The sequence below is a fragment of the Stenella coeruleoalba genome (genome assembly GCF_951394435.1).
Source record: "Stenella coeruleoalba genome assembly, chromosome: 4".
NCBI lineage: Eukaryota > Metazoa > Chordata > Mammalia > Artiodactyla > Delphinidae > Stenella > Stenella coeruleoalba.
The window spans coordinates 105,842,841-105,869,217 of record NC_137149.1 but is presented as its reverse complement, the minus strand read 5'-3'; the positions used below and the strand labels follow the sequence as shown (position 1 = coordinate 105,869,217).

Below are 26,377 nucleotides of genomic sequence, written 5' to 3'. Positions count from 1 at the left end.
TCCATTTACCTGTTCATGGACATTTACGTTATTTCCAGTTTGGGGCTATTACAAATAAGGCTGCTATGATCACTTATGCACAAGTCTTTGTCTGGACATAAGTTTTCATTCTTCCTGGGTAAATCTCTAAGAGTGGGAGGGTGGGAATATATGTAAGGTGTATGCTTAACTTTTTAGGAAACTGCCAGACTATTTTCCAAAGTGGTAGTAATGTTTTACATTCCCGCTAGCAGTGCATGAGAGCTCTGGGCTTGATCTTAGTGGGTCTTTCCCAATTCAATGTAGCAAACATTGAGTACCTACCATGTGCAGAACACTGTTTCAGGTTTGCTTATATAGACTTTTATCTCAACAGCTCTGGGAGGTCAAGGTTGGCATTATTTTTCTAGATTATGATACTAATAAAATTAGGAAAGAAATGTGACCTATCTGAGGTCACACAGCTAATAAGAGAGCAGTGCTGAGACCGGAACTCAAGGCTGTCCACCTCCAAAGTTTAGGCCTGCTGGGAGTACTTTTTTTTTTCTTACGTGATTACATGTTGAAATGACACACACACACATATACACACACACATATATATATATATTGTATTCTGTTAGGAGTACTTTTTGTAAAACGTATCTAGCTTTTCTGGGCTAGACAAGGAGCCTCTTGGATTTCACCCTTATCCTTTAATTTTTTGTTCAATATAAAAGGGATACATGTCCATTAAAGAAAATGTGAAAAACACAGGAAAGTAGTAAAGAATCACAATACCACTCATAGTTCTACCACTGAAATACCATTATAATTTTTTTGAATTGAATCATAGAATAATTTTTTGACTATAACCTTTTTCTTGTCTGAAATATTGATTTTGATGGGGTATTTAATATTATCATTTAGGTGGTATCCATAATTTAGTGCAGGAGGGTAACAAGTGGCATTATAAGGTAAGCTTCAAGAGGACAAGATTTTGTTGTTTCTTCACCAATGTGCACCTAGAATAGTGCCCGGCACACAGTAGGTTCTCAAAACATATATGGTGAATGAATTTAGTTCATCCACTACACTTAATATCTAAGAGGTCCTATTAAGCACAGATTTTCAATCTCTGTACACTTAAAAAAATTTGTTTAAGCTGTTGCTAATTGGGTATTGGAAGACTTTAGTTGTTCACTCACCTGCAAGATGGTGCTTCTAATAACATATTGTCCCTACTGGCTGTCACAGCAGGTAGTTACTGTTTGAAATACCTTGAAGGCTTTTAATCCCATGCAAAGTGTTTTCAGTCACCAACCTGCTGGCTAAACTATGTACCTGGCAGTGTTACAGAGACCCACATTGACCCTGTCAGTTTTTCCAATTCCCCTGGAGGGCTAGCACATTAGAGAAAGTTCAGTCCAGGTCAGGGAAGTGGTTTGAGAAAAAAGCATCTTTGAAGAAACTGCCTTCCTAATGGGATGTTAGGAGATCGCCCTGGCCCTCCTGGCTTTCAGCACAACTTTGGATGGCTCTACGCCTGTTGTCTGCTCCCATCTCAAGCTCAGGCTGTGGGAGATTCTCAGCTTCTCTGCTTCAGATTTTCTTCAAGCCTCCTGTTGTGGAATGAGTTATGCCCCCCATATTCATACGTTGACATCCTAACCCTCAGCACCTCACCATGTGACCTTATTTGGAAATAGGATCATTGCAGATGAAGGGGAAAGTTTGACACAGACAGACATATAGAGGGAGAATGCCATGTGAACATGAAGACAGGTTATCTACAAGCCCAGGAGAGAGGTCTGGAACAGAACCTTCCCTCAGGAGGAACCAACCCTGCCAACACCATGATCTCAGACTTCCAGCCCCTAGATCTGTGACACAATAGATTTCTGCTGTTTAAGCTGCTCAGTGTGCAGTGTTCTATGATGGTGGCCCTAGCAGACTAACACACCTCTGCTCTTGGGAGAACCCAAACTAAGACACTGACTGCAGCTTATTCTGGTTGGTGTCACCATATGGAGAGGCTGAGATAAAGAGGAAGCCAAAGAATACCTCTGCTCAAGCATCACCTCTGGGAAGTCCTTCCTAACTCACCCTCAGCCCTCTCTTAGGTGGGACTCACAGCATCTTGGCTCCTAATATCCTCTCACATGTTGCCGCCACAACTACTGAAACACACTCGCACATATTACATGTCTCCCGCTTCCAAAATCTAAGCTTTCTCCTGCAGCAGCTACTCAATAAATGTTTCCTGAAGGTGAGAACGAGTGTGTGCTGGAGATTGCTAAATCCAATATTACTGCTCCCCTACTTAAAAATACAACTGCTGACTAGTAGTTAAGTGACTAGATGCCCAGTTAGGGTCTAGATTTCCCAGCAACCTCACAGCTTTGTGTAGCTCCATCCTTGCCACTGGGATGTGATCAAAAGGGATATGGGAGGGAGGACCTTCAAGATGGCGGAGGAGTAAGACATGGAGATCAACTTCCTCCCCACAAATACATCAAAAATACATCTACATGTGGAACAACTCCTACAGAACACCTACGGAATGTTGGCAGAAGACCTCAGGCTTCCCAAAAGGCAAGAAACTCCCCACGTACCTGGGTAGGGCAAAAGAAAAAGGAAAAACAGAGACAAAAGAATAGGGATGGGACCTGCACCAGTGGGAGGGAGCTGTGAAGGAGGAAAAGTTTCCACACACTAGGAAGCCCCTTCACTGGTGGAGATGGGGGTTGGGCAGGAGGGGGAAGCTTCAGAGCCACAGAGGAGAGCGCAGCAACAGGGGGGCAGAGGGCAAAGTGGAGAGATTCCCTCACAGAGGATCGCTGCCTACCAGCACTCACCAGCCTGAGAGGCTTGTCTGCTCACCCGCCGGGGCAGGTCGGGGCTGGGAGCTGAGGTTCGGGCTTCGGAGGTCAGATCCCAGGGAGAGGACTGGGGTTGGCTGTGTGAACACAACCTGAAAGGGGCTAGTGCACCACAGCTTGCCAGGAGGGAGTCCGGAAAAAAGTCTGGACCTGCCTAAGAGGCAAGAGACCATTGTTTTGGGGTACGTGATGAGAGGGGATTCAGAGCACCGCATGAACGAGCTCCAGAGAAGGGCACGAGCCGCAGCTATCAGCACGGACACCAGAGACGGGCATAAGACACTAAGGCTGCTGCTGCCGCCACCAAGAAGCCTGTGTGCGAGCACAGGTCACTTTCCACACCTCCCCTCCCGGGAGCCTGTGCAGCCCGCCACTGCCAGGGTCCCAGGATCCAGGGACAACTTCCCCAGGAGAACGCACGACACGCCTCAGGCTGGTGCAACGTTACGCCGGCCTCTGCCGCCACATGCTCGCCCTGCATCCGTACCCCTTCCTCCCCTCGGCCTGAGTGAGCCAGAACCGCCGAATCAGCGGCTCCTTTAACCCCGTCCTGTCTGAGCGAAGAACAGACGCCCTCCGGCGACCTACACGCAGAGGCGGGGCCAAATCCAAAGCTGAACCCCGGGAGCTGTGAGAACAAACAAGAGAAAGGGAAATCTCTCCCAGCAGCCTGAGGAGCAGCGGATTAAAGCTCCACAATCAACTTGATGTGCCCTGAATCTGTGGAATACATGAATAGACAACGAATCATCCCAAAATTGAGGCGGTGGACTTTGGGAGCACCTGTAGACTTGGGGTTTGCTTTCTGTGTCTAATTTGTTTCTAGTTTTATGTTTATATTAGTTTAGTATTTAGAGCTTATTATCACTGGTAGATTTGTTTATTGATTTGGTTGCTCTCTTCCCTTTTTAAAATATATATATGTATATATTTTCCTTTTTCTCTTTTTGTGAGTGTGTATGTGTATACTTCTTCGTGTGATTTTGTCTGTATAGGTTTGCTTTTACCATTTGTCCTAGGGTTCTGTCTGTCCATTTTTTTTTAGTAGAGTTTTTAGTGCTTGTTATCATTGGTGGATTTGTTTATTGGTTTGGTTGTTCTCTTCTTTTTTTTTTATTACTTTTTTACTTTAATAGTATATATTTTTATTTTAATAACTTTATTTCTTAAATTTATTTTTCTTTCTTTTCTTTTCTCCCTTTTCTTCTGAGCTGTATGGCTGACAGGGTCTTGGCGCTCTGGCTGGGTGTCAGGCATGAGCCTCTGAGGTGGGAGAGCCAAGTTCAGGACATTGGTCTACAAGAGACCTCCCAGCCCCTCATAATTTCAATCAGAGAGAGCTCTCCCAGAGAACTCCATCTCAACACTAAGACCCAGCTCCACTCAACGACCAGCAAGATTCAGTGCTGGATATCCCATGCCAAACAACTAGCAAGACAGGAACACAACCCCACCCATTAGCAGAGAGGCTGCCTAAAATCAGAATAAGTTCACAGGCACACCAAAACACATCACTGGACGTGGTCCTGCCCACCAGGAAGACAAGATCCAGACTCATCCACCAGAACACAGGCACTAGTCCCCTCCACCAGGAAGCCTACACAACCCACTGAACCAACCTTACCCACTGGGAGCAGACACCAAAAACAACAAGAACTATGAACCTGCAGCCTGTGAAAAGGAGACCCCAAACACAGTAAGCAAAATGAGAAGACAGAGAAATACACAGCAGATGAAGGAGCAAGATAAAAACCCACCAGAACAAACAACTGAAGAGGAAATAGGCAGTCTACCTGAAAAAGAATTCAGAGCAATGATAGTAAAGATGATCCAAAATCGTGGAAATAGAATGGAGAAAATACAAGGAACATTTCACAAGGACTTAGAAGAATGAAAGAGCAAAGAAACAATGATGAACAACACAATAAATTAAATTAAAAATTCTCTACAAGGAATCAATAGCAGAATAACTCAGGCAGAAGAACAGGTAAGTGGCCTGGAAGATAAAATAGTGGAAATAACTACTTCAGAGCAGAATCAAGAAAAAGAATGAAAAGAATTGAGGACAGCCTCAGAGACCTCTGGGACAACATTAAACACACCAAAATTAGAAATATAGGGGTCCCAGAAGAAGAAGAGAAAACGAAAGGAACTGACAAAATATTTGAAGAGATTATAGATGAAAACTTCCCTAATATGGGAAAGGAAATAGTCAATCAAGTCCAGGAAGAACAGAGAGTCCCATACAGGATAAATCCAAGGAGAAACATGCCAAGACATATATTAATCCAACTACCAAAAATTAAATACAAACAAAAAGTATTAAAAGCAGCAAGGGAAAAACAACAAATAACATACAAGGGAATCCCCATAAGGTAAACAGCTGATCTTTCAGCATAACTCTGCAAGCCAGAAGGGACTGGCAGGACATATTTCAAGTGATGAAAGGGAAAAACCTGCAACCAAGATTACTCTACCCAGCAAGGATCTCATTCAGATTGGATGGAGAAATTAAAACCTTTTCAGACAAGCAAAAGCTAAGAGAATTCAGCACCATCAAACCAGCTTTACAACAAATGCTAAAGGAACTTCTCTAGGCAAGAAACACAACAGAAGGAAAAGACCTACAATAACAAACCCAAAACAGTTAAGAAAATGGTAATAGGAACACTAACTTAGAAGCAGTTCTAAGATGAGTTTATAGCAATACAATCCTACCTCAAGAAATAGGAAACATCTCAAATAAACAACCTAAACTTACACCTAAAGCAATTAGAGAAAGAAGAAGAACAACAAAAAAAAAACCAAAGTTAGCAGAAGCAAAGAAATCATAAAGATCAGATCAGAAACAAATGTAAAAGAAATGACGGAAACAATAGCAAAGATCAATAAACCTTAAGGCTGGTTGTTTGACAAGATAAACAAAATTGATAAACCATTAGCCATACTCATCAAGAAAAAAAGGGAGAAGACTCAAATCAATAGAATTAGAAATGAAAAAGGAGAAGTAACAACTGACACTGCAGAAATACAAAGGATCATGAGAGATTACTACAAGCAACTATATGCCAGTAAAATGGACAACTTGGAAGAAATGGACAAATGCTTAGAAAAGCACAACCTTCCGAGATTGAACCAAGAGGAAAAGGAAATTGTAAACAGACCAATCACAGGCACTGAAATTGAGACAGTGATTAAAAATCTTCCAACAAACTAAAGCCCAGGACCAGATGGCTTCACAGGCGAATTCTATCAAACATTTAGAGAAGAGCTAACATCTATCCTTCTCAAACTCTTTCAAAATACAGCATAGAGAGGAACCCTCCCAAACTCATTCTACGAGGCCACCATCACCCTGATAGCAAAACCAGACAAAGATGTCACAAAGAAAGGAAACTACAGGCCAATATCACTGATGAACATAGATGCAAAAATCCTCAACAAAATACTAGCAAACAGAATCCAACAGCACATTAAAAGGATCATACACCATGATCAAGTGGGGTTTATCCCAGGAATGCAAGGATTCTTCAATATACGCAAATCAATCAATGTGATACACCATATTAACAAATTGAAGGAGAAAAACCATATGATCATCTCAATAGACACAGAAAAAGCTTTCGACAAAGTTCAACATCCATTTATGATAAAAACCCTGCAGAAAGTAGGCATAGAGGGAACTTTCCTCAACATAATAAAGGCCACATATGACAAACCCACAGCCAACATCATTCTTAATGGTGACAAACTGAAACCATTTTCTCTAAGTCAGGAACAAGACAAGGTAGCCCACTCTCACTACTATTATTCAACATAGTTTTGGAAGTTTTAGCCACAGCAATCAGAGAAGAAAAAGAAATAAAATGAATCCAAATCAGAAAACAAGAAGTAAAGCTGACACTGTTTGCAGAAGACATGATACTATACATAGAGAATCCTAAAGATGCTACCAGAAAACTACTAGAGCTAATCAATGAATTTGGTAAAGTAGCCAGATACAAAATTAATGCACAGAAATCTCTTGCATTCCTATACGCTAATGATGAAAAATCCTAAAGAGAAATTAAGGAAACACTCCCATATACCACTGTAACAAAAAGAATAAAATACCTAGGAATAAACCTACCTAAGGAGACAAAAGACCTGTATGCAGAAAACTATAAGACACTGATGAAAGAAATTAAAGACGATACAAACAGATGGAGAGATATACCATGTTCTTGGATTGGAAGAATCAACATAGTGAAAATGACTCTACTACCCAAAGCAATGTACAGATTCAATGAAATTCCTGTCAAACTACCAATGGCATTTTTCACAGAACTAGGACAAAAAAATTCACAATTTGTATGGAAACACAAAAGACCCCAAATAGCCAAAGCAATCTTTAGAAAGAAAAACAGACCTGGAGGAATCAGGCTCCTGGACTTCAGGCTATACTACAAAGCTACAGTAATCAAGCCAGTATGGTATGGCATAAAAACAGAATATAGATCAATGGAACAGGATAGAAAGCCCAGAGATAAACCCCCACACATATGGTCACCTTATGTTTGATAAAGGAGGCAAGAATATACAAAAGAGAAAAGACAGCCTCTTCAATAAGTGGTGCTGGAAAAACTGGACAACTACATGTAAAAGAATGAAATTAGAACACTCCCTAACACTGTACACAAAAGGATTATAGACCTAAATGTAAGGCCAGACACTATAAAACTCTTAGAGGAAAACACAGGCAGAACACTATATGACATAAATCACAGCCAGACCCTTTTTGAGCCACCTCTTAGAAAAATGGAAATAAAAACAATAAATAATAAATGGGACCTGATGAAACTTAAAAGCTTTTGCACAGCAAAGGAAACCATAAAGAAGACGAAAGACAACCCTCAGAATGGGAGAAAATATTTGTAGATGAAGCAACTGACAAAGGATTAATCTTCAAAATATACAAGCATCTCATGTAGCTCAATATCCAAAAAATAAGCAACCTAATCCAAAAATGGGCAGAAGACCTAAATAGACATTTCTCCAAAGAAGCTATACAGATTGCCAACAAACACATGAAAGGATGCTCAACATCACTAGTCCTCAGAGAAATGCTAATCAAAACTACAATGAGGTATCACCTCACACCGGTCAGAATGGCCATCATCAAAAAGACTACAAACAATAAATGCTGGAGAGGGTGTGGAGAAAAGGGAACCCTGTTGCACTGTTGGTGGGAAGGTAAATTGATACAGCCACTATGGAGAACAATATGGAGGTTCCTTAAAAAACTAAAAATAGAACTACCATATGACTCAGCAATCCCAGTATTGGGCATATACCCTGAGAAGACCACAATTCAAAAAGAGTCATGCCCCACAATGTTCACTGCAGCACTGCTTACAATAGCCAGGAAGCAACCTAAGTGTCCGTCAACAGATGAATAGATAAAGAAGATGTGGCACATATATACAATGGAATATTACCCAGCCATAAAACGAAATGAAATTGAGTTATTTGTAGTGAGGTGGATGGACGTAGAGTCTGTCATACAGAGTGAAGTAAGTCAGAAAGAGAAAGACAAATATTGTATGCTAGTACATATATAGAATCTAAAAAAAAAAAAAATAAGGTTCTGAAGAACCTAGGGGCAGGAGAGGAGTAAAGACACAGACGTAGAGAATGGACTTGAGGACACGGGGAGGGGGAAGGGTAACCGGGACAAAGTAAGAGAGTGGCACTGACATATATACACTACCAAATGTAAAATAGATAGCTAGTGGGAAGCAGCTGCATAGCACAGGGAGATCAACTCGGTGTTTTGTGAGCACCTAGAGGGGTGTGCTAGGGAGAGTGGGAGGGATACGCAAGAGGGAGGGGATATGGGGATATATGTATACGTATAGCTGACTTACTTTGTTACGCAGCAGAAACTAACACACCATTGTAAAGCAATTATACTCCAAAAAAGATGTTAAAAAAAAAATGATGACTTAAAAAAAAAAAAGGATATGGGTTCTTCCAGTAATACTCCTGGAAAAGAAATGGATGTGGGCGCCCCTGGTCTTTCCTCCCTGGCTGCTCGTTGGGGGATGATGACAGTACGTTCTGGGCCACCTGCCTCTGGATTTTGCTGTGAGCAAAAATAAAGTTCTTGTGGAAGGTACTGTATTTTGCAGTCTCTTTGTTCCAGCAGCTTAGCTTCTATCCTGATAATATAACTCCTTACTCTAATTTCCCAAGAATAAGAGGGTCCTTAGGGTCACTGACATGAGGGTGTGGGCCCTCAACGTTGCCAAGAGCCCATACAGGGACTAGAGCCTCACGTGGCTCTCCTCTGTGGGAGGAGGTTCGTGTCTGTCTTCCGCACGGTTCCCATGGACACATGGCTCCCTGTGACGCCTTGAGGGGAGAAAAGAGGACCTTCACACCTTTTCTATCTAAAGACAACAATCACAATCAGCTGACTAAGAGAGATGGCATAAGGCTAAGTACACTTCATAGTTAACCATCAAGAGGATGTCTGCAAGCACTGGTGGCAAATGATAATTCCCAGAGGCATCCAGTCCCCAAATATCTCAGTGCTTGCACTAGAGACACTGGTCTAGAAGCTGTTCTGCTTTTCTTGGAAACAGGCTCCAGCCCAGCCTCAGCTCCTAGCAGACCCATCCTCACCCATGGAGACAGACGGGGTGAGGTGCTTTTCTCCAAGCTGTAGCCAGCTGCCTTCAGAAAGGGTGACCCATAATCAGCATGGACTTCCTCTGAAGGGAGAGCTTTGACATTTCAAAAGAACTGAATTCATGAATACAGTTCCACTTAGGAGACACAGGGAAGGAGAGAATGCTGACTAAATGCTATAGAAAGGACAGCGGGGCTGATAGTGTGGGAGGGGCAGGGAAGCCCTGCTCCATTAGAGACGGAGAGGGGCCCCCAAGAGTCAAGATCTTCCTATCTGGTCTACTTAGAATCTCTAGAAACGGGAGGATTGAGAAGAAATGGTGGGGGTGGGAGAGAACGTGGATTAGGTAGTCAAGCCTGGTGGGAAAGGGCAGGTGAAGGAAGCGCCCCTCCCTCTGTTTCGGGAGGCTGCTTTCCCAAGAGGAGGGAGAAGTGTGATCCCCTATGGGTGGTACCCTGAGCAGTGCTGGCCTGGTCCTGGCATCCAGCATTTAAGCCCAGTGAAGGCTGAGACTGTAAAAACAGAAAAAGCGAATGTGGGGCAGCCTCACACAGGACTCAGCCTGGGGGTCAGAGAAGAGCCAGGGCCGGGACTTACCAGCAGCTGGCAGTGCCCTGCGTGAAGCTCCGGGCCTTTTGGAGCTCTGTGCAGTGTAAATGCAGTTGCCCAACACAACAGCCAAGAGTCTGCCCTTTCATCTTTGGAGAGATGTAATCAGCAACCTGACAGAATTCTGGCAGGAGCAATTAGCTCATGAATGATTTATCAGGTACCTCATGCAGCCAAGGTCTTGGGAGTGCTGATCTGCATACCGTCCCCAGGAACTCTGGGACAAAAGGGGAGGGCACTGGCTTTAATTGGCATTAGGAATTTTGGCCAATCTGTCCATCCTTCCCCATGCCCTCCCACCATACACATAACTCCCTCCTCCACCATCACGCTGGACCCAGACACATTCACCCCCACTGGCTCCCCCTCCAGTGCGGTCCTCCATGCATCTCCACTCTCTCCCCAGCTCACTCCGCCCCAGCCATACTGGTCTCCTTGCTGCATCTGGAATGTGATAGGCCTGGCTGATCCCACCTCAGGATGTTGACACTCGCCAATCCCCTGTCTGGAATGCTCTTTCCTTTACATGTCGGCATGGCTGGCTCCCTCACTTTGTTCAGATCTCTGCTCATACGTCATCTTATTGTTAGGGAGGCCTTCCCTCGCCTCCTTGCTCCCTGCACCCCAAGAACGCCCTCATTTCACCCCCTAACTCATCACCATTGACATATGATATATTTGCTTGCTTGTTTGCTTACTATCTGATTCCCAGCGTCAGGGCAAGTACTTTCTCTGTTTTGCTATTTCCGTGGTTGAATGAATGAAGAATCTGTAACCTGAAATCCAAAGAAAACAATGATCTAAATTTCCTGCAAGCTGACACTTCTTCTATGATGGACCAAATAAAGACAATTCTACCTTTAGGTTGTTTATTCAGCAAATATCTCTTATCCCTCACATCCAATCAAGCTGCCAAGTTCTATAGGTTCTCCTCCTGAAATTAACTGCTTCCTTCCTTCCTTCCGCCATCTACTGTTTACTGGATACTTACGAGGTACCAGGAATAATCTCTTATATTCTTCTCATCTTACTATTCCCACGGCTGCCCCTCCGCGTGAAGCCTCACTAGCTTGCATCTGGCCAAATGAGAAACTTCCTACCCAAGGGCACTGCCTCCTTTTTCTTTCAGTTCATCCTGTTGGACACTAGATGAATTTCACTTCCCCTCCCGGTTCATAATTCTGCAGTGGCTCCCTATTGCCTATTGAATTAAATAGGGATTACTGGCCCTCTCATAATTTTTGGAATGTGCCCACATGCTGTTCGTATCTCTGGAAATAACACGATTTCTGTCAGCCCAAATTCTATCTTTCAAGTGCACTGTTAAATGCCACCTCTTTGCACCTTCACACCCAATGCAGCCTCTTTCACGTTTGAACTCCTATGATAGCAGGTTTATACAGTTCTTAAAATACCTGCTATCTTCTTCCCTTGTGTATGATTACATGCGGAGGTTCCTTATCTTATCCAATAGAGGACTCTAAAGGTTGTGGTTATATCTTATTTACCTTTTATTTTTTTTCCTCTGTAGCAGCTAAACCAAGGTCTTACTCAACATGCATGCTCACCTGCTATTTGCTGAATTCTAGTTATGGAGCCAAGACTGTTTATATCAAAGTGTAATTTTTAATTCAACTTCCAGTAAGCAATTACTGAGCATACTTTGTTGTAAGTATAATGCAAGGCAGTATATAATGGTCAGAACTAGTGATGCCAAAAGTAAATACTAACAAAGGCAGATTCAAGGTGAGTGTGTACACGTAGTGTGGCTGCCCCCAGCACTTCCTAAATGCCAGCTTTTGGTTGGATGAAGTCAGAGATGATGGGCTTACCTGGTGATGCTGTGTGTTCCAGGTGGCCCAGCTGGGGCTCTCTGATGATTCTGTAGATCAGTTCTGCAGGCTCCGTCTCCTGGTCAGTGGCAGAGAGCTGCAGAGTGGTGATTTTCTTCATCGAGTTTTCATCCAAGACCAGCCCTTTATTGGTGGTGATGACTGGTGGGGATTTGTCTTCTGAAAATATCAGAAAGAGTGATTTGAAATGGGATCATTTTTAGCCTCCTTTCTTCAATTCTGGGCCTGGTGTCCAGGGGTAAGATCAGAATAGTCTCCAGGCCTGTCCCTCAGAGAGCGTATCAAGGAGCCACGGCCTCGCACAACAGACAGGATATGATTCCAGGTTTCCACATGAGCACCTAAAGGAAAGGCTCAAGCCTCAAGGTGAGCACAGTGTGCACCACATGACCTCAGAACTGCTGGAGGACTTTTAGAAACCCAGTGCCCCCTTACCCAAAACACTGATGGAAAATGACTGGCCGATCAATTTGTTGCCTTCTCCATCAACCACATCAAATTTAAAAGCAAAGCTCCCGCCAGATTCTCCTTTCCCATGACTGTATTCTACGTGGCCTGTAACAAGGACAAGAAAATCAAAATTTGCTATTAGTGTTTTCTGCCCTTATTTCTGAAATGTCAGGTGAGAATTCAGTTGGTATTCACACCAGTGAATCAATTAACCTCTTCTCACTTAGACATTGCTTTTGACATTTTAATCTAGTATTTTCATTTCCTCCCTTTCATCTCCCACTAGCAACTCCCTCATCATCAATGACTCCATCATGATAAAACCATCCTAAGTCGCAAGTAGCATTGCTTACAGTTGAGGCTTGGCGTCTGTGGAAGACTCTAAAGAAGTCTCATGAATAACTAGATCAGCAAAACTGCCCACGTGGAAAACGTGCACTGACCGGACCCACGTCATTGGTGTGACCCTGTTAAATATCCATGTCACAGGGCAAGAGGACAGAGAGCTGCAGCCCACATTCTCCCAGAAGCTGTCGCTCCCATTTCCCAGTACAGCCTTAATTCATTATAGGAAAGACACCAGATATAACCAACCAACAAAGAAATAGATGAACAAAATAAATGAACTCTACCTAGAAGTCAAATGGATCCAAAGGGAAAAATGCAATATATTACATTTTTGTTAACCCACAGCGTCACTTATAAGTACCTAGCAATGAAAAGATAGCCAAACATCTAGGGAGAGGTGCTGCTCTCATATTCTAAAAAGGGACACTGAGGCATGGAAAAATTAAGGACTTATTCCACTCCCTTCACTAAATATGTCTAATGAGATTTTGGCTGCGATCAGTTTTGGGCGTTAGGGCAGACGGGACCTTCCGCTCCTAGGGGGACACATTTCCACCTCTAAATGGAACTGCACATCATGACATGACGCTGGATTACTTTCCTCCCAAATATGTAACTTTCTTTCCTTTTTTACCCCTGAAAACACTGTACGGTAACTATGTAGCATTTAACATTTATGCTTTTACATTACATCAGCATTTCCTGGAGCTATGGGATGAGGAAATGTAATTTTCTGGAGCTATGGGATGAGGGATGAGCTATGTAATCTCCCTCAGGCAGCTCCAATTTATGCCCTTCCATTTTGCTTAGTTCATTAACTTGTGCTCTTTGGGGAGCTGGAAAGAGATATAAATTGTTCCCCTCAGGCAGGCATAATTTTCACCTTAATCCATCCCAATTCACTTCTTTTTCCTCTCTCTCTCTCACACATTTTTAGCATCATAGCAGGACAAAATGATTTTTTCGTCTATAATAGCCCCCAATTTCATCAATGCTATGTCAAAGCATGAACACATCTTAGCCAAGGAGAGTTTTTTTTCAAAACCAAAAAAATTGAGGAGACAAGAAAGAATAAATGAAGCTATAACTCAGCTCTTAATTCAAAACAAAAGTGCTCAGTTTGCTGCCATAGGCTACCAGGCACTTATCTCTCATTTGACTACTGGGGGTGGAGTTTCTGGAAGTCTGGGTTGGCAGAAGAGAAGCAGCTGACCTTGGCTGATGTCAGCCTGGGTGAAACTTTGGACGGGGCCTTTAACGGAGATTTGCTCCAGGCTGTCATGCTTTACCAACTGAAGGCGCCCTGCACCAGGATCTTCCTTCAAGATGTACATCACCTGATGGTCACCTGAGTCAGTATCTGTCACTTTCAAGTGCTGTTCTGTGATGGGTGCTACGGACCCTGGAAGAGAATGGGATAGATTAGGTCATTCCCCATCATTGCTTTTGAATAGGATGTCAAATGATTTTAGGAGACTGGAGACTAAATTAACACACACTCCTCGGTCTAAGGAAGTATCAGCTGCCTGCCCTTCTGTTTCCAGCTGAAAAAAGTTTAATTTCCATAAGTGAATAGTCCCAACTTCCCAATTTGCTAATCACCCCTTGAGTTTAGACCTGAGCCCCTTTTCTCTTATGATCCACTTTCACTCTCTACCAGTGCTTGCCCTACGCCAGTGACCTTTCAGTTAGTATCTAGATCTATGTAATAACTCCTAGTTCTGTGATATAAAGGATTCGCAGACCTATGATGAAACCTGCTTGGACCTAATTTATTTACTTAAGGATCACCAAATCATAAAAAAACAGCTTTACATAAACTCACAAACATATCTGTTGCCCTCTCAGACTGAACAGTCAGAATCATTGTTCCTCAAGACAGAATATATGGTGAGGGTTACAGAGCAGGGAGACCCGAGCGCTGGGCCCTGGAAGGCTTGCACAGGTGTTGGGAATTGGAGACCAGGCACTGTCTCCTGGAAAACACGTCTTCTCAGGGTCTTCCCCCTCGCTTTCCTCTCCAGCCATTTTCTCACATTAAAAATAGTAAATTCTGATAAAGTAGGTCCTAGTCACTCATGTGTAATATATCCTAGTGTTTGGAGTGGCAACCCACCATGGGCCCTGAGTGTCCCTGCATGTTCTTGCTGGGTAACGCCAAGAAGACAGGGCCTGACCACTCATTACTCAGGCCATTCTCAGCGAGTAACCCTGAGGGATGAGGTGACATCTTCCTCTGGGACAAAGATCAGGCTTGCTTATCGCTACTATAACACGGGGAGTTCCCCAAGCTCAGTGTTCCTCTTCTGTAATGCATTACACTGTACACGGAGGTATTCATCTGGGCCCTCCGCATCACCCCCATGGGACTTGGAGGGCATTGCGAATAGATGCAAAATTGCTCTTGGCAATGCTGCCTGCTGTGCTGTCACAAAGTACTTTGTCTCTGACCAAGGAATCTCGTGTCTTCTACCAGCATCCATGAAACAGTAAGAGGATAACTTATTAGCTTGTAAATAGGGCAAAGTTAAGTCCCAGAGCTAATACTTGAGACCTTTGGGGATCTCCAAATTTTCAAATACCATTATACCATATATTTTTCACTACAAAATACATACGAAACTAAGAATAAACAAGCAAACGGAACTCCAGTGGGACACAGATGCTCTGTGGAAAAAAGCCCACTCTCTAAGTAACTCTCTACTGCAAACTGACTCCAAGACTGAAATGTGTCACAGGTCCTTCAGTGTTGCTTATCCATAAGTAAAATTGTGAACATTAGACCCTAGAACACCGTATCTAATGGTTCTCAATTATTTACATAATCTCTCTTGGTGCAATGATGACTTCCCAATTGCCCCTCCATGCCTTTTTTTTTTTTTTTTTTAAATAAGCATCTTGAAAATCCTGCTAGATTTTGTTGTTTGTTTCCATGGGGTTGGGTAGTAGCAATGTTCTAAGAGACCTGGGCCTACGAGTAATTGGATAGATGAAGATTTTTGTGGACCTTGGGAATACTAAAACTCTTCTCAATCTTTTCTCAAATTCACAGACAGAGGTCCAAAGAACTTCAGAGGTTTCATATTTGTCACTCACAACTCTTAGTGTCCCCAAAACAACAGTTCTCCCCAACACTAGTCTCCCCAGATTCTGCACACCCAGTTCAAGATCCTCCCACAGAGTTGAGCTGATATGGAAGGAAGTACTGCACACCAACAAAGAAGAAACCACGGCCACTCTCTTCCATCCCTGTGGTACCTGCTGACAGCTGGAGGCCTTGATTTACAGCCAAGTGGGGGGTGTCATCTGTAGGCAGCTCTATGTATATCTCCATCCTCCCTGTGTCTGTGTGGAGTCCATCAGTGAGGGAGAACCGGAACTCATCCACTGCCACACCAGGACCACCAGGCATGTACCCAACCAGCCCGGCCAGGATATCCTGGTAGGTGAAGGACGAGCCCTGGACCAAAACCCTCCCATTCTCCAGAGGCTCAGAAGCAGTTTGCCTCCGGAGCAGATGACCTAGGAAGGAAGCGAAAAAAAGAAAGAAAGAAACAATGGTAGAGTATATATGACACCAAAACATTGTCTGATTTTGTCAACTGCTTGAGCCTGGGTAGAATGCCAAGCCCCTCAGAGGCTCATGGTGGCACATAAATAAAGGCACATAAATAAATGACCAACAAATCAGCATTTTACATAGAAGTACAGGGCGCTGCTCTATGGCCTCATCTCCAAATAAAGAAGACAAAGTTCTGCTTTTCCTGGTTAAAAACCTCTTAAGGAGACACAGATGGATACAGTAATATGGTGGCTTAGGAATCAAATCTCTCTCCATGAATTCAAACTCACTTCATTATCTAAACCTTATTTTCACCTTCTGCAAGGTGAAAATAGCACTCTCCACTTGTTGCCTTCTGCCTGGGGCATCTGGGGTGGGAGAGAGGAATACGTTTTAAATTCCTTTTAAATTCAGAAAGACACTAAGCATCTTCGGGCTGAGGCATATTTTTCTGTTTTCAAGGTCATGTGTACCACAAAGGGGCAGTTAAAGTGCTTCATTAAAGAAAGTGAAAGTGGATGAAGGCAAGCTAAAATGCAATGACCAACAACCTCCCCTGCCAGCTCTCCATCAACAACAGTTTCATCTTCAAAAGGCCAATAGCCATTAGGATGGAGTAAGATACCACTTGGGAGAAGAAAGTTGCAGAGCTTTAGCTAATACTAGGGGGATGGCACTTAGAAAAGAAGTACGTAGAAGAGTCCCATGGTGGTTTTCTAAACTTCTGGTTTAATCAGGAAAAGTGTTTTCTTTGCAAAAGGAACAAGCTCATAAAGACGTCTACCACGCCTCTAACCTGAAGGGAACACCTTTTGCGATTAATTTCAAGGCTGCTATGCTGTTCCTTGCATGCAATGGCCCAGGATGATCAAGCAATGATGCCTACTCTGAGAAGAGGATGTGCAGATTCTGAAAACTTGTTTTGCCTGAGGTTACATAAGAAAGCAAGAAAACAGCTGAAATTGAATTTCAGAGACACCAATTACCCAGGATTCAGGCTTTCAGAGCAACCAGAGTCTACTGTGACCTCAAAGAACATTAGCTAGCTGTGAATTTGATTATACTTTGATGCAAAGAACGGACTACACACCAGCAAGGCAGAGGAATGATCGGCTGAAATCTATGTGTTTATTCTAATAACCCGTCGGGCACCTCAATTAAGAAGCTTCCCATAGCAGTTGTGTCCTACCATGGCCAGGCTTTTTTGTCAATACAAAAATCAGCTCGTTATCTGGAGTGTCCAGGTCCTGCAGGCTCAAAGAAGAATTGCTTATCACCACTCCCGAGCTCAGCTGCACGCCAAGGGGCCGCAAGGTCATCCTGGGAGGCTCGTCATTCTTCCTCTGATTAAAGCATAAGATATTAGGTCTCACACAGATACTGGTTTAAGAAGAAAAAAATAACATGCATTATTCAGAGAAAGTAACACCACCACATTAACTTTCACGACCGAAATAGCATGTAACGTGTCATTGTCTTTTATTGTTATTATTATTATTGAAATATAGTTGTGTTAGTTTCAGGTATACAGCAAAGAGGTTCAATTATATAGATATATTTTTTCAGATTATTTTCCATTATAAATCATTATGAGATACTGGATATAGTTCCCTGTGCTATACAGTAGGTCCTTGGTGTTTATTTTATGCATAGTAGTTTGTATCTAATATGTCACCATCTTTAATTCCCACTCAAAATGGTTAGGTTGAAAGGCGAGCAGGTCACACAAACCAAATATCCCCTTGAAAAGACGCTGATGGACATGCTACAGAAATCTTCTCAGGTATTTTCCATAGGTACAAGGATGACATTTTCCAGACCAAAAATACGGACATGTGGTTAGACAAGTATATTTGGGGGATAAAAGGGCACATTATCTGAAATCAGAACAGTCTTAGAAGCCTAAGCATGGCACAGTACCTATAGGAGGACACATATTTGAAACTGTGGGTGTCTAAAGACATCTCCTTGACCCCCCCCATCCTCGTGCCAGCACCCCTCATCCACTGTCCCTGAAGGGCGCCGAGATTGCCCTGTTTTATTTTCTCAAGGCAGAGGGCATTCCATTCTGATTTTTATCTTTTATCTCTCTCCCTGGGGTGACAGAGCAAGCCTATGTAGTTGCTCAAATGAGAATAAACACAGCAACGAGAAACACATTTCTTTCATGTTACAGTGTAATGAATAAATGCACTAAAAAATATAAGAAAAGGCAAGTATGCACATAGAACCACATACAATAATTTCAGGGAAAAATAAGCATATGTTGTTTTTCACCTAATATGAGACTGGCAAGGTTTCTCTGTCTGACTCTCACAAACTGTTTTCACACAGAACAGATAGACTTTACTCTGAAATGGAAATTCCGATTTCCAAGTCAGACCATCCCCAAATGCCAGCCTTAATTCTACAAGTTTCCTAAAGGTCAGGGTTATATTTTAAAAACTGACCTCTAAAGTTCAAGGTCAAACCCAATCTTCTTTGCTTTTGAGTTCACAGAAAGCTATCTAATGGTGCGATATTGTGGTCAAAGGCCCAACTTATCCAACTTCCAAAGTCTTTACCTCAATGGTGATGTTGATGCTGTGGATTTCTGATCGACTGTTTCCATCACTTACATAAAAACTGAAAATATCATGGGTTGGCTCAATGCTTTCATGAATACTCTGAAAGTAGTAAATGTAGTTTTCCAGGACATCTTGAAGAGGGAATGATGCTTCTAGGTCACTGGTAGTTCCAGGGCCAAATCGATCACCTGCATCAACAGCAAGAGGGAACTGTTACCTTGATCCATCAATTCCTGCTTCCTGGGCTGAACCAGAAAGCCTGACAGCACTATCAACAGAAGAGGAAAATATGTTTGAGAATAAAGGTGGGAGAGTGTTTTCATCTACAAATGGGAATCAAATGAGATAACATGTATGAAAGCACTGTGAATGTTATTATTTCATACAGCATAGAATCAGTGGTTGTTTTGTTAGAAATATTTGATAAAATAAGTCATAGGACAAGTATTGATACAATAGTAAAGGTTTTACCTTAAGCTTTAGTCAATTTCAAAACCATTCTGCAAGAGGAACCTTCTTTCTTTACACAAGAAAAGGTTAACTGCATACCTTTTTATCTAAGAAACATCTCCTTAAGCATGTTTTCATTTGACTATTCAGTTCCTTAAGGAAACCTCTGCATGGGCTAGTGCTCAGCCCCTGGGATGGTACAGCAGGGCTACTGTGATGCTCAGGGACCATCCAGAGCTTGGGTGCAGTTCAGGTACTGAGATGCTCAACCATTCAGAGCTCCACAGAAAGTGCTGGCTCTGGTTACCTCTTCTTTTCATCCCAAGCCCAAAGGCCAAGGGGAAGAGTAAACACTGTCTAAATGATGGGTGACTTGACTTGTCTCTTACTTGGTCTCTGAGGCTGCTATGCTGTTCAAGGCTGCTATGCTCTTCCTTGCATAGCAGGAACAGCTATGTCAATTAAGTCTCTGTAACTGATTGATTTTAAATTGTTACATTTTCTTCCAAAGAGAGGAGAAAAAAGAAACCCCTGTGTCTTCAAACACTCCCTGGATATACATCAACAAAGAAAAGTGTAGATAGAAGATCTGAAAGCGATAAGGCTTTCTCTTTCCCTCTTTCATGGTCCTTTGCAAAGATCAGGTCATATATTAAAAGGCCATTGACTTCCTAGATTGCAGACAGGGTCATTTTTCGTTTACCTCCCAATGTAAAGACTAGGAATGAAAATGCTTCATTTATAATTTCTTTGAAATAAGAATTCAAGACAAATATTATTTTTTTCAATGACATGAATTTTCTTAAATTTTACCCCTCAGATATGATTCCTCTTGACACCAGAAGAATAGAGGGCTCTAAGTGACCAGTGACCTGATAATCCCTAGGGCATACAGTTCAGGGTTTCCAAAAGGAATTGCTATAATTCCTTCAAATTTTATTTTCTCTTTCCTTTGATCACTGTAAATATAAGAAATATAGTATCTTTATTTGGGTCAAAAATAGCCTAAGTAAATAGTGCCTAAAAATATACTTGAATAGAATAATGACTTACTTTCTGTCTTAGAAAACAAGCTGTTCAACAAGTGAATCTGCCACTGAAGCTTTAAGCACCGTCCTTTCAATTTTTAAAACAGCACCTTCTATTTATTTATTTATATATATATATATATATATATATATATTTTTTTTTTTTTTTTTTTTTTTTTTTTTTGGTACGCGGGCCTCTCACTGTTGTGGCCTCTCCCGTTGCGGATCACAGGCTCCAAACGCGCAGGCTCAGTAGCCATGGCTCATGGGCCCAGCCGCTCCGCGGCATGTGGGATCTTCCCGGACCGGGGCACGAACCTGCGCCCCCTGCATCGGCAGGCGGACTCTCAACCACTGCGCCACCAGGGAAGCCCTTCTATTTTTTCACATAAATCTCTCTCATTAATGTTCTTCCTTGCCTTCTTAAACAGAATATACTATGTGCAAATTAAATAGTTCTTGATGTGTGCAGGCTATCATCATGAACATCTATTACTGCATTGCACTGGAACACGGTGATGCCCGACAGGTAATCAAGGTGGGCCCTGCCCTGGTTGTGCTGGTACTAAAGGAATGTAGATTATCCATGCTGTTAGATTTCATACCAGACAATATGATTATTCTGTTTCTTCCATCTTGCCGGTATGAACTTAAAGCTACTTCTAATGTTTTTAAAAAGATGTTCTTCTGATCAGCTGAATTCTGAATCTAGGTAGCTAGTTTCACATGTATAAAACAGACTTGGTTCTGAACTCCCATGGAGCAAAGGGTGAGTCCTTATACAATGTGCCTTGGAACAATTATTTGCGCCCCGAACGTCTTTTCCTTACTTCCAGGTTCATACTAATGTAGAGCAATGGTTTTCCAAGTGTGGACCAGCAGTAACGGCATCGCCTGTGAGCTGGTGAGAAATGCAAACGCATGGGTCTCAACAGCCTCCTTAAACAGGAACTCTGGGGTTGCTGCCCAGGAAACTGTTTGCACAGGCCCTCCAGGTGAGTCTTATGCACATTAAAGTCTGCAAAACACTTTAAGAGAGGCTGAGGCTTGCCAGAAAGTTCACTTCTACATGTACTCCAGGTTAGCATAAAACGATATTAAAAAAAGCTTAATAAGAGTGCTTCCCTGGTGGCGCAGTGGTTGAGGGTCCGCCTGCCAATGCAGGGGTCACAGGTTCGTGCCCCGGTCTGGGAAGATCCCATATGCCGCGGAGCGGCTGGGCCCATGAGCCATGGCCGCTGAGCCTGCACGTCCGGAGCCTGTGCTCCGCAACGGGAGAGGTCACAGCAGTGAGAGGCCCGCGTACCGCAAAAAAAACAAAAAACAAACAAACAAAAAGCTTAATAAGAAATCACCTGGACAGAAGAGAAGGCTGGGGGCAACCATCCTTTCAAGATTCCCCACCTTTGCTTGTGCTCTTCCCTCTGTGAGAAATGCCATTTTCCCTCTGCCCACAGCAACTCCCACTGACACTTCAAGTTCCAACTCAAATGTTGCTTCCTCCGACTTTCTTGCCTTTACAGGCAAAAGTAACTGTTTTGTCCTATGCCCTTTCTCAGTGCTTTCCTCCTTTCCCTGTCCTGGCGTTTCATGATTGTAATTTATCAGTCTTCATATCTGTCTCCCACTTGAGGCAGGGGCTGCATCTTATTCATCTTTACATCCACTGTATAAACATTTGTTGAGATAAATCTAACTCAGCAAGAAACAAATCTAAGAGCACACACTGAAAGGCAAGATGGGGAAAAGACTCAAGATTTTCTATAGGAAAACATGTCCCCTGCTAAATGAGTTTCCGGTAACCAGGCTCAAATCCCAGGCACCACGCTGGTCACAGACGCCTCCACTGGCCTCTCTGTGGGAGCTGCTAGCTGCACACCCGTTAGAGCCAAGCGCTGGCACTCAGGAATCTCACTGCGGAGGCAGCAGCACGGTCACCTGCCGGGAGCTGTCTCAACTGCCAGTCATTGTGGTCTCGGCGGACCTATGGACAGTATCCACCCTCTCCCCTCCCCTTCTCTGTGATAATCACCAAGGGCAGTGGGTCCAGGGTAGATGAGCAGGGGGGAGGGATGTTGAGGAGAGGGTCACAGAGAGACAAGCATGCATTTCAATTCATGTCATATCCTTAGAAAAAGCAGCGACGTAAGCTATGGTTCAGCTAAACTGCAGCTGCCTCACAGTAAAAGGACAGAAAATTTTATTTCCTTGCCACTCAGTTCTGAGTGCAATCCCCAAGCCTCTGCGTCCCCATTGCTGGCACTCCAAATCCCCTCACCCTGCTCTAGTTTTTCCCATAGCACTGATTGACCTCCTGACGTCTTACGCAGTTTTTTCATTTATTAGGTTTCTTATCCGTCTCCTCCCACCAGGATCTAAGGCACCATGAAAGTAGGGGTTTCTGTCTGTTTTGTTTATTGATATATCCCCAGTGCTTAAAACAGTGCTTGGCATACAGGAAACACTCAATTTTTGTTGAGTCAATGAAACCTTCCCTCCTTCCATTTCTTTGAAATGGTTCCATTCCCTCTTTAGTTCTCCATATCCAGGTTAACTGCAGAAGGTTACCCACCTCCACGCTCCCTTCTCTCCAGGTCTGGAGCAACTCTAGAGCCAATCTACTGCTGTTACCTGTCCCCGTGTTCTCGATGCAGCCGTACTTGGGCAGGGCACTTAGTTTAATGACGGCGTCACCCTGGAGGCTGTCCTGATCATCAGCAGCAAAGAAGTGGTGAAATGAGAGTGGGGCTCTCCCTCCCTCGTCAACCTAAGAAAGAGAAGATTGGAGAGAGTCCTTAGGCGGTTGCACGTAACTGCAGTAAAAGGAACTCAATTGAAAAGAGTTGCCTGGGGTGACCTTCCAGTACCAATTCCACTTCTTTGAGGAGGCAGATCCTCTACGCACGAGATGAGGAATATTCGAGCTGCTGGGACCGGGCAATCCTTCAGTGCCTCTTGAAGCTACGCTCAGACACGGTGACTTCCGTGTTTCCCTTCAAAGTTGTGCTTCCTTCCACGATGGATCTGGTTGTAAAGCAGCTCTGGCCCATTCTAATCACCTACCTTGGAACAGCTGCGCGACAGGATGGCTGCCTTCCTTCCGTATCAACATTCAAAAGCCCGCAGCTACAGAATGATTCATCCAGTCCTCCCTTGGATACTATGAGGGTAGCTCTGTCCTATAGTAGGAGTTCCCAGCAGGAAGTCCCATTTATCCCATGATAGTGTATGTTTATAGGGGTGCAGGAAGAAAGGGCTCACCATACCTGAAAGCTAGTGCTTATCCTACTGTCAAGGAGGAAAATAAATCGGTTATGAGTAGAAGCAGGTGCTCCAGCTACCTTTTTCCTTTAGGGCCCTGTGTTGTATGCTTACTTTGCAACCTGACCCTAGTGTTTTTTGCTAGCCTGCTGGATATGAAGCTGTTTACTTCTGAATAACTATTGGCTAAATATAGGAAGATCTACAAGTTACAAAGTGGAAGGTCACCCTGACTCTGGGAATGGGGAAGGTCCAAACGATTGCCCTGAAGTGTGGACATGAAAAAAAAAATGGGTGGAATATCAGAACCATTTAGAAACAACTCAGTTTTATGAATTTTTAGTTGTTCAACAAAACCAGGAATCCTGAGTTTTTGGCATTGTGGTATGTACGTAGAGCAGAACAAGGAAAGTGAATTAACTTTTATGGAATCCCTACCATGAGCCAGTACTCTACTGGGGCTTTTCAGTGCTACTTTATTAATCATCAGAGTAATCCTTTATGTAACAGGAATAGTAACACTTTAAAAATGAGGAAATTGGGACTTCCCTGGTGGCACAGTGGTTAAGAATCTGCCTGCAAACGCAGGGGATGCGAGTTCGATCCCTGGTCTGGGAAGATCCCACATGCTGCGGAACAATTAAGCCCACGCACCACAACTACTGAAGCCCGTGCGCCTAGAGCCCGAGCTCCGCAACAAGAGAAGCCACCGCAATGAGAAGCCCGCGCACCACAACAAAGAGTAGCCGCACTCGCCGCAACTAGAGAAAGCCCGCGTGCAGCAACGAAGACCCAATGCAACCAAAAATAAGTATAAATAAAATAAATAAATTTATAAAAAACCAAGGAAACTGAGGTTAAGAAAGATTATATAATTGGTCCAAGGTCAGTCAGCTAGTAACAGAACTGGCACTTGAATTCAGGTCTAGGTAACTTCATGATCGAGGTACATTATATTTCACCTCCCAACGCCAAGGAGCTGTCAATATCGTTTACAGCGATAAGTATCAGCTCCATTTAAGATGGGACCTGGGAAGCTTCCCTGGCGGCGCAGTGATTAAGAATCCGCCTGCCGGGCTTCCCTGGTGGTGCAGTCGTTGAGAGTCCGCCTGCCGATGCAGGGGACGCGGGTTCGTGCCCCGGTCCGGGAAGATCCCACATGCCACGGAGCAGCTGGGCCCGTGAGCCATGGCCGCTGAGCCTACCACAACTACTGAGCCCGCTCACCTAGACCTCATGCTCTGCAACAAGAGAAGCCGCTGCAATGAGAAGCCTGCACACCGCAACGAAGAGTAGCCCCTACTCTCCACAACTAGAGAAAGCCCACACGCAGCAAAGAAGACCCAACGCAGCCAAAAATAAATAAATTAAAAAAAAAAAAGGGACCTGGGGATACTGTCCATATCCGTACGTTTTAGTTGCTGCAAACATTAGACTATAAACTCCTCAAAGATACATTCCTACTCCTACTGCTATATACATCTAGCATAGTATACAAAATACTGTACACATCTAGATTTATGTCTGGCACAGAAATACTTGTTGACTAATTAAATAATGTGGATATAATGATTTGATCTTCTGCATGTAATTATTTTCATACTTTTTGAAAAACTGATGCTTGAAAGCCATACGTATCTTGATACTATTGCCTAGATATTTGAGGGGAAGGACTTGACATCCAATTTAGGTAGAAATCCTTCGTTCACACTGCCACAGACTCCTGCTCTCTACAGCACCCACAGTTCATTGATCTGAACTGCTTACGGTGATAAGGTCAGCGAAAGCAATGACTTGGGGTGGATCCTTGACGGGAGTGATCATGATGGTAAACCTCTGATTGTCCAGGCGGTTGTGGTCCAAATCAGAGACAGAGAAGTGGAAGCTGTCAGTAACCAGATGACCACCAGTCTCAAGTGCAGCTGAGTACCTACAAAGGCCAGCAGAAGAACAGAATGAATGAACTACACCAACAGGTCAAGTAAGATGACTAAATCTTTGTTTAACAATGGGGCCAGAAGTAACAAAATCTTTCAGGGGAGCTACTGGTTAGTTGCTTACATATTTTAATACAATTAAAAAAAATTCTGTCACGTAACACCAGGTGGTTATATACCTAATTTTCTTGTTGTTGATGTCTTCCATTGTGAAATTGGAAACCTCTGAGAGTTCTTCCACCTCAGGTCCTGAGGTTCTTAAGAGAGCACCATACACGGGCAGAGAACTTAACTGAATCCAGATCTCTGGGTCGGGGGAAGAATCATCCTAATTAGGCAAATATGAGGCAAGACATGAATGCACGTTTGCAGGAATCAATATTTCCAGTAAAGATCTCGGGTGCTCCCTTCTCTACTAAACGGAAAAATCTCTTTCCCTTTGTGATAAAGCAACACCATTTAAACTGCATGAGAATCCCAGTATTTATTCCTCCTAAAATGTCTTTTTGATAATGTCTTCTTTGAAGAGTAGCTCAAGATAATAGTGGGACATGCACTTTAGGTATAGGGCATAAAACAAAGAGATGCCCTATGGTTACTATAAGAGCCACACAAGGTTTTGTTTTTATTACAAGCATCTAGTGAAGTGCAAAACACAGTCAGAAATATGTCATCCTTCTAGAAACACAGTTGTAGGATTCTTCTAAGAATAGTTTGCTTTTTAGAAACAGGTAAAATTCCACTATAACATATGATAACAATTTTAAAATTCTGTGAAACAAAGAATGGAAGGTATTTA

General features: G+C 43.2%; 1 protein-coding gene across 1 annotated transcript in view; it reads right to left on the bottom strand.

Annotated features, from left to right (window-relative positions):
* FRAS1 (Fraser extracellular matrix complex subunit 1) overlaps positions 1–26,377 on the bottom strand; it is a 460,552-nt gene that overhangs the window by 69,878 nt on the left and 364,297 nt on the right. The window contains exons 39-47 of the mRNA XM_079919788.1: positions 25,758–25,906; positions 25,409–25,571; positions 23,012–23,147; positions 18,900–19,090; positions 17,525–17,678; positions 16,032–16,295; positions 13,987–14,175; positions 12,411–12,530; positions 11,955–12,134 (exon numbers count right to left, since the gene is read on the bottom strand). Coding sequence (XP_079775914.1) covers positions 11,955–12,134; positions 12,411–12,530; positions 13,987–14,175; positions 16,032–16,295; positions 17,525–17,678; positions 18,900–19,090; positions 23,012–23,147; positions 25,409–25,571; positions 25,758–25,906 — 1,546 coding nt within the window. The remainder of the gene's footprint in view (positions 1–11,954; positions 12,135–12,410; positions 12,531–13,986; positions 14,176–16,031; positions 16,296–17,524; positions 17,679–18,899; positions 19,091–23,011; positions 23,148–25,408; positions 25,572–25,757; positions 25,907–26,377) is intronic.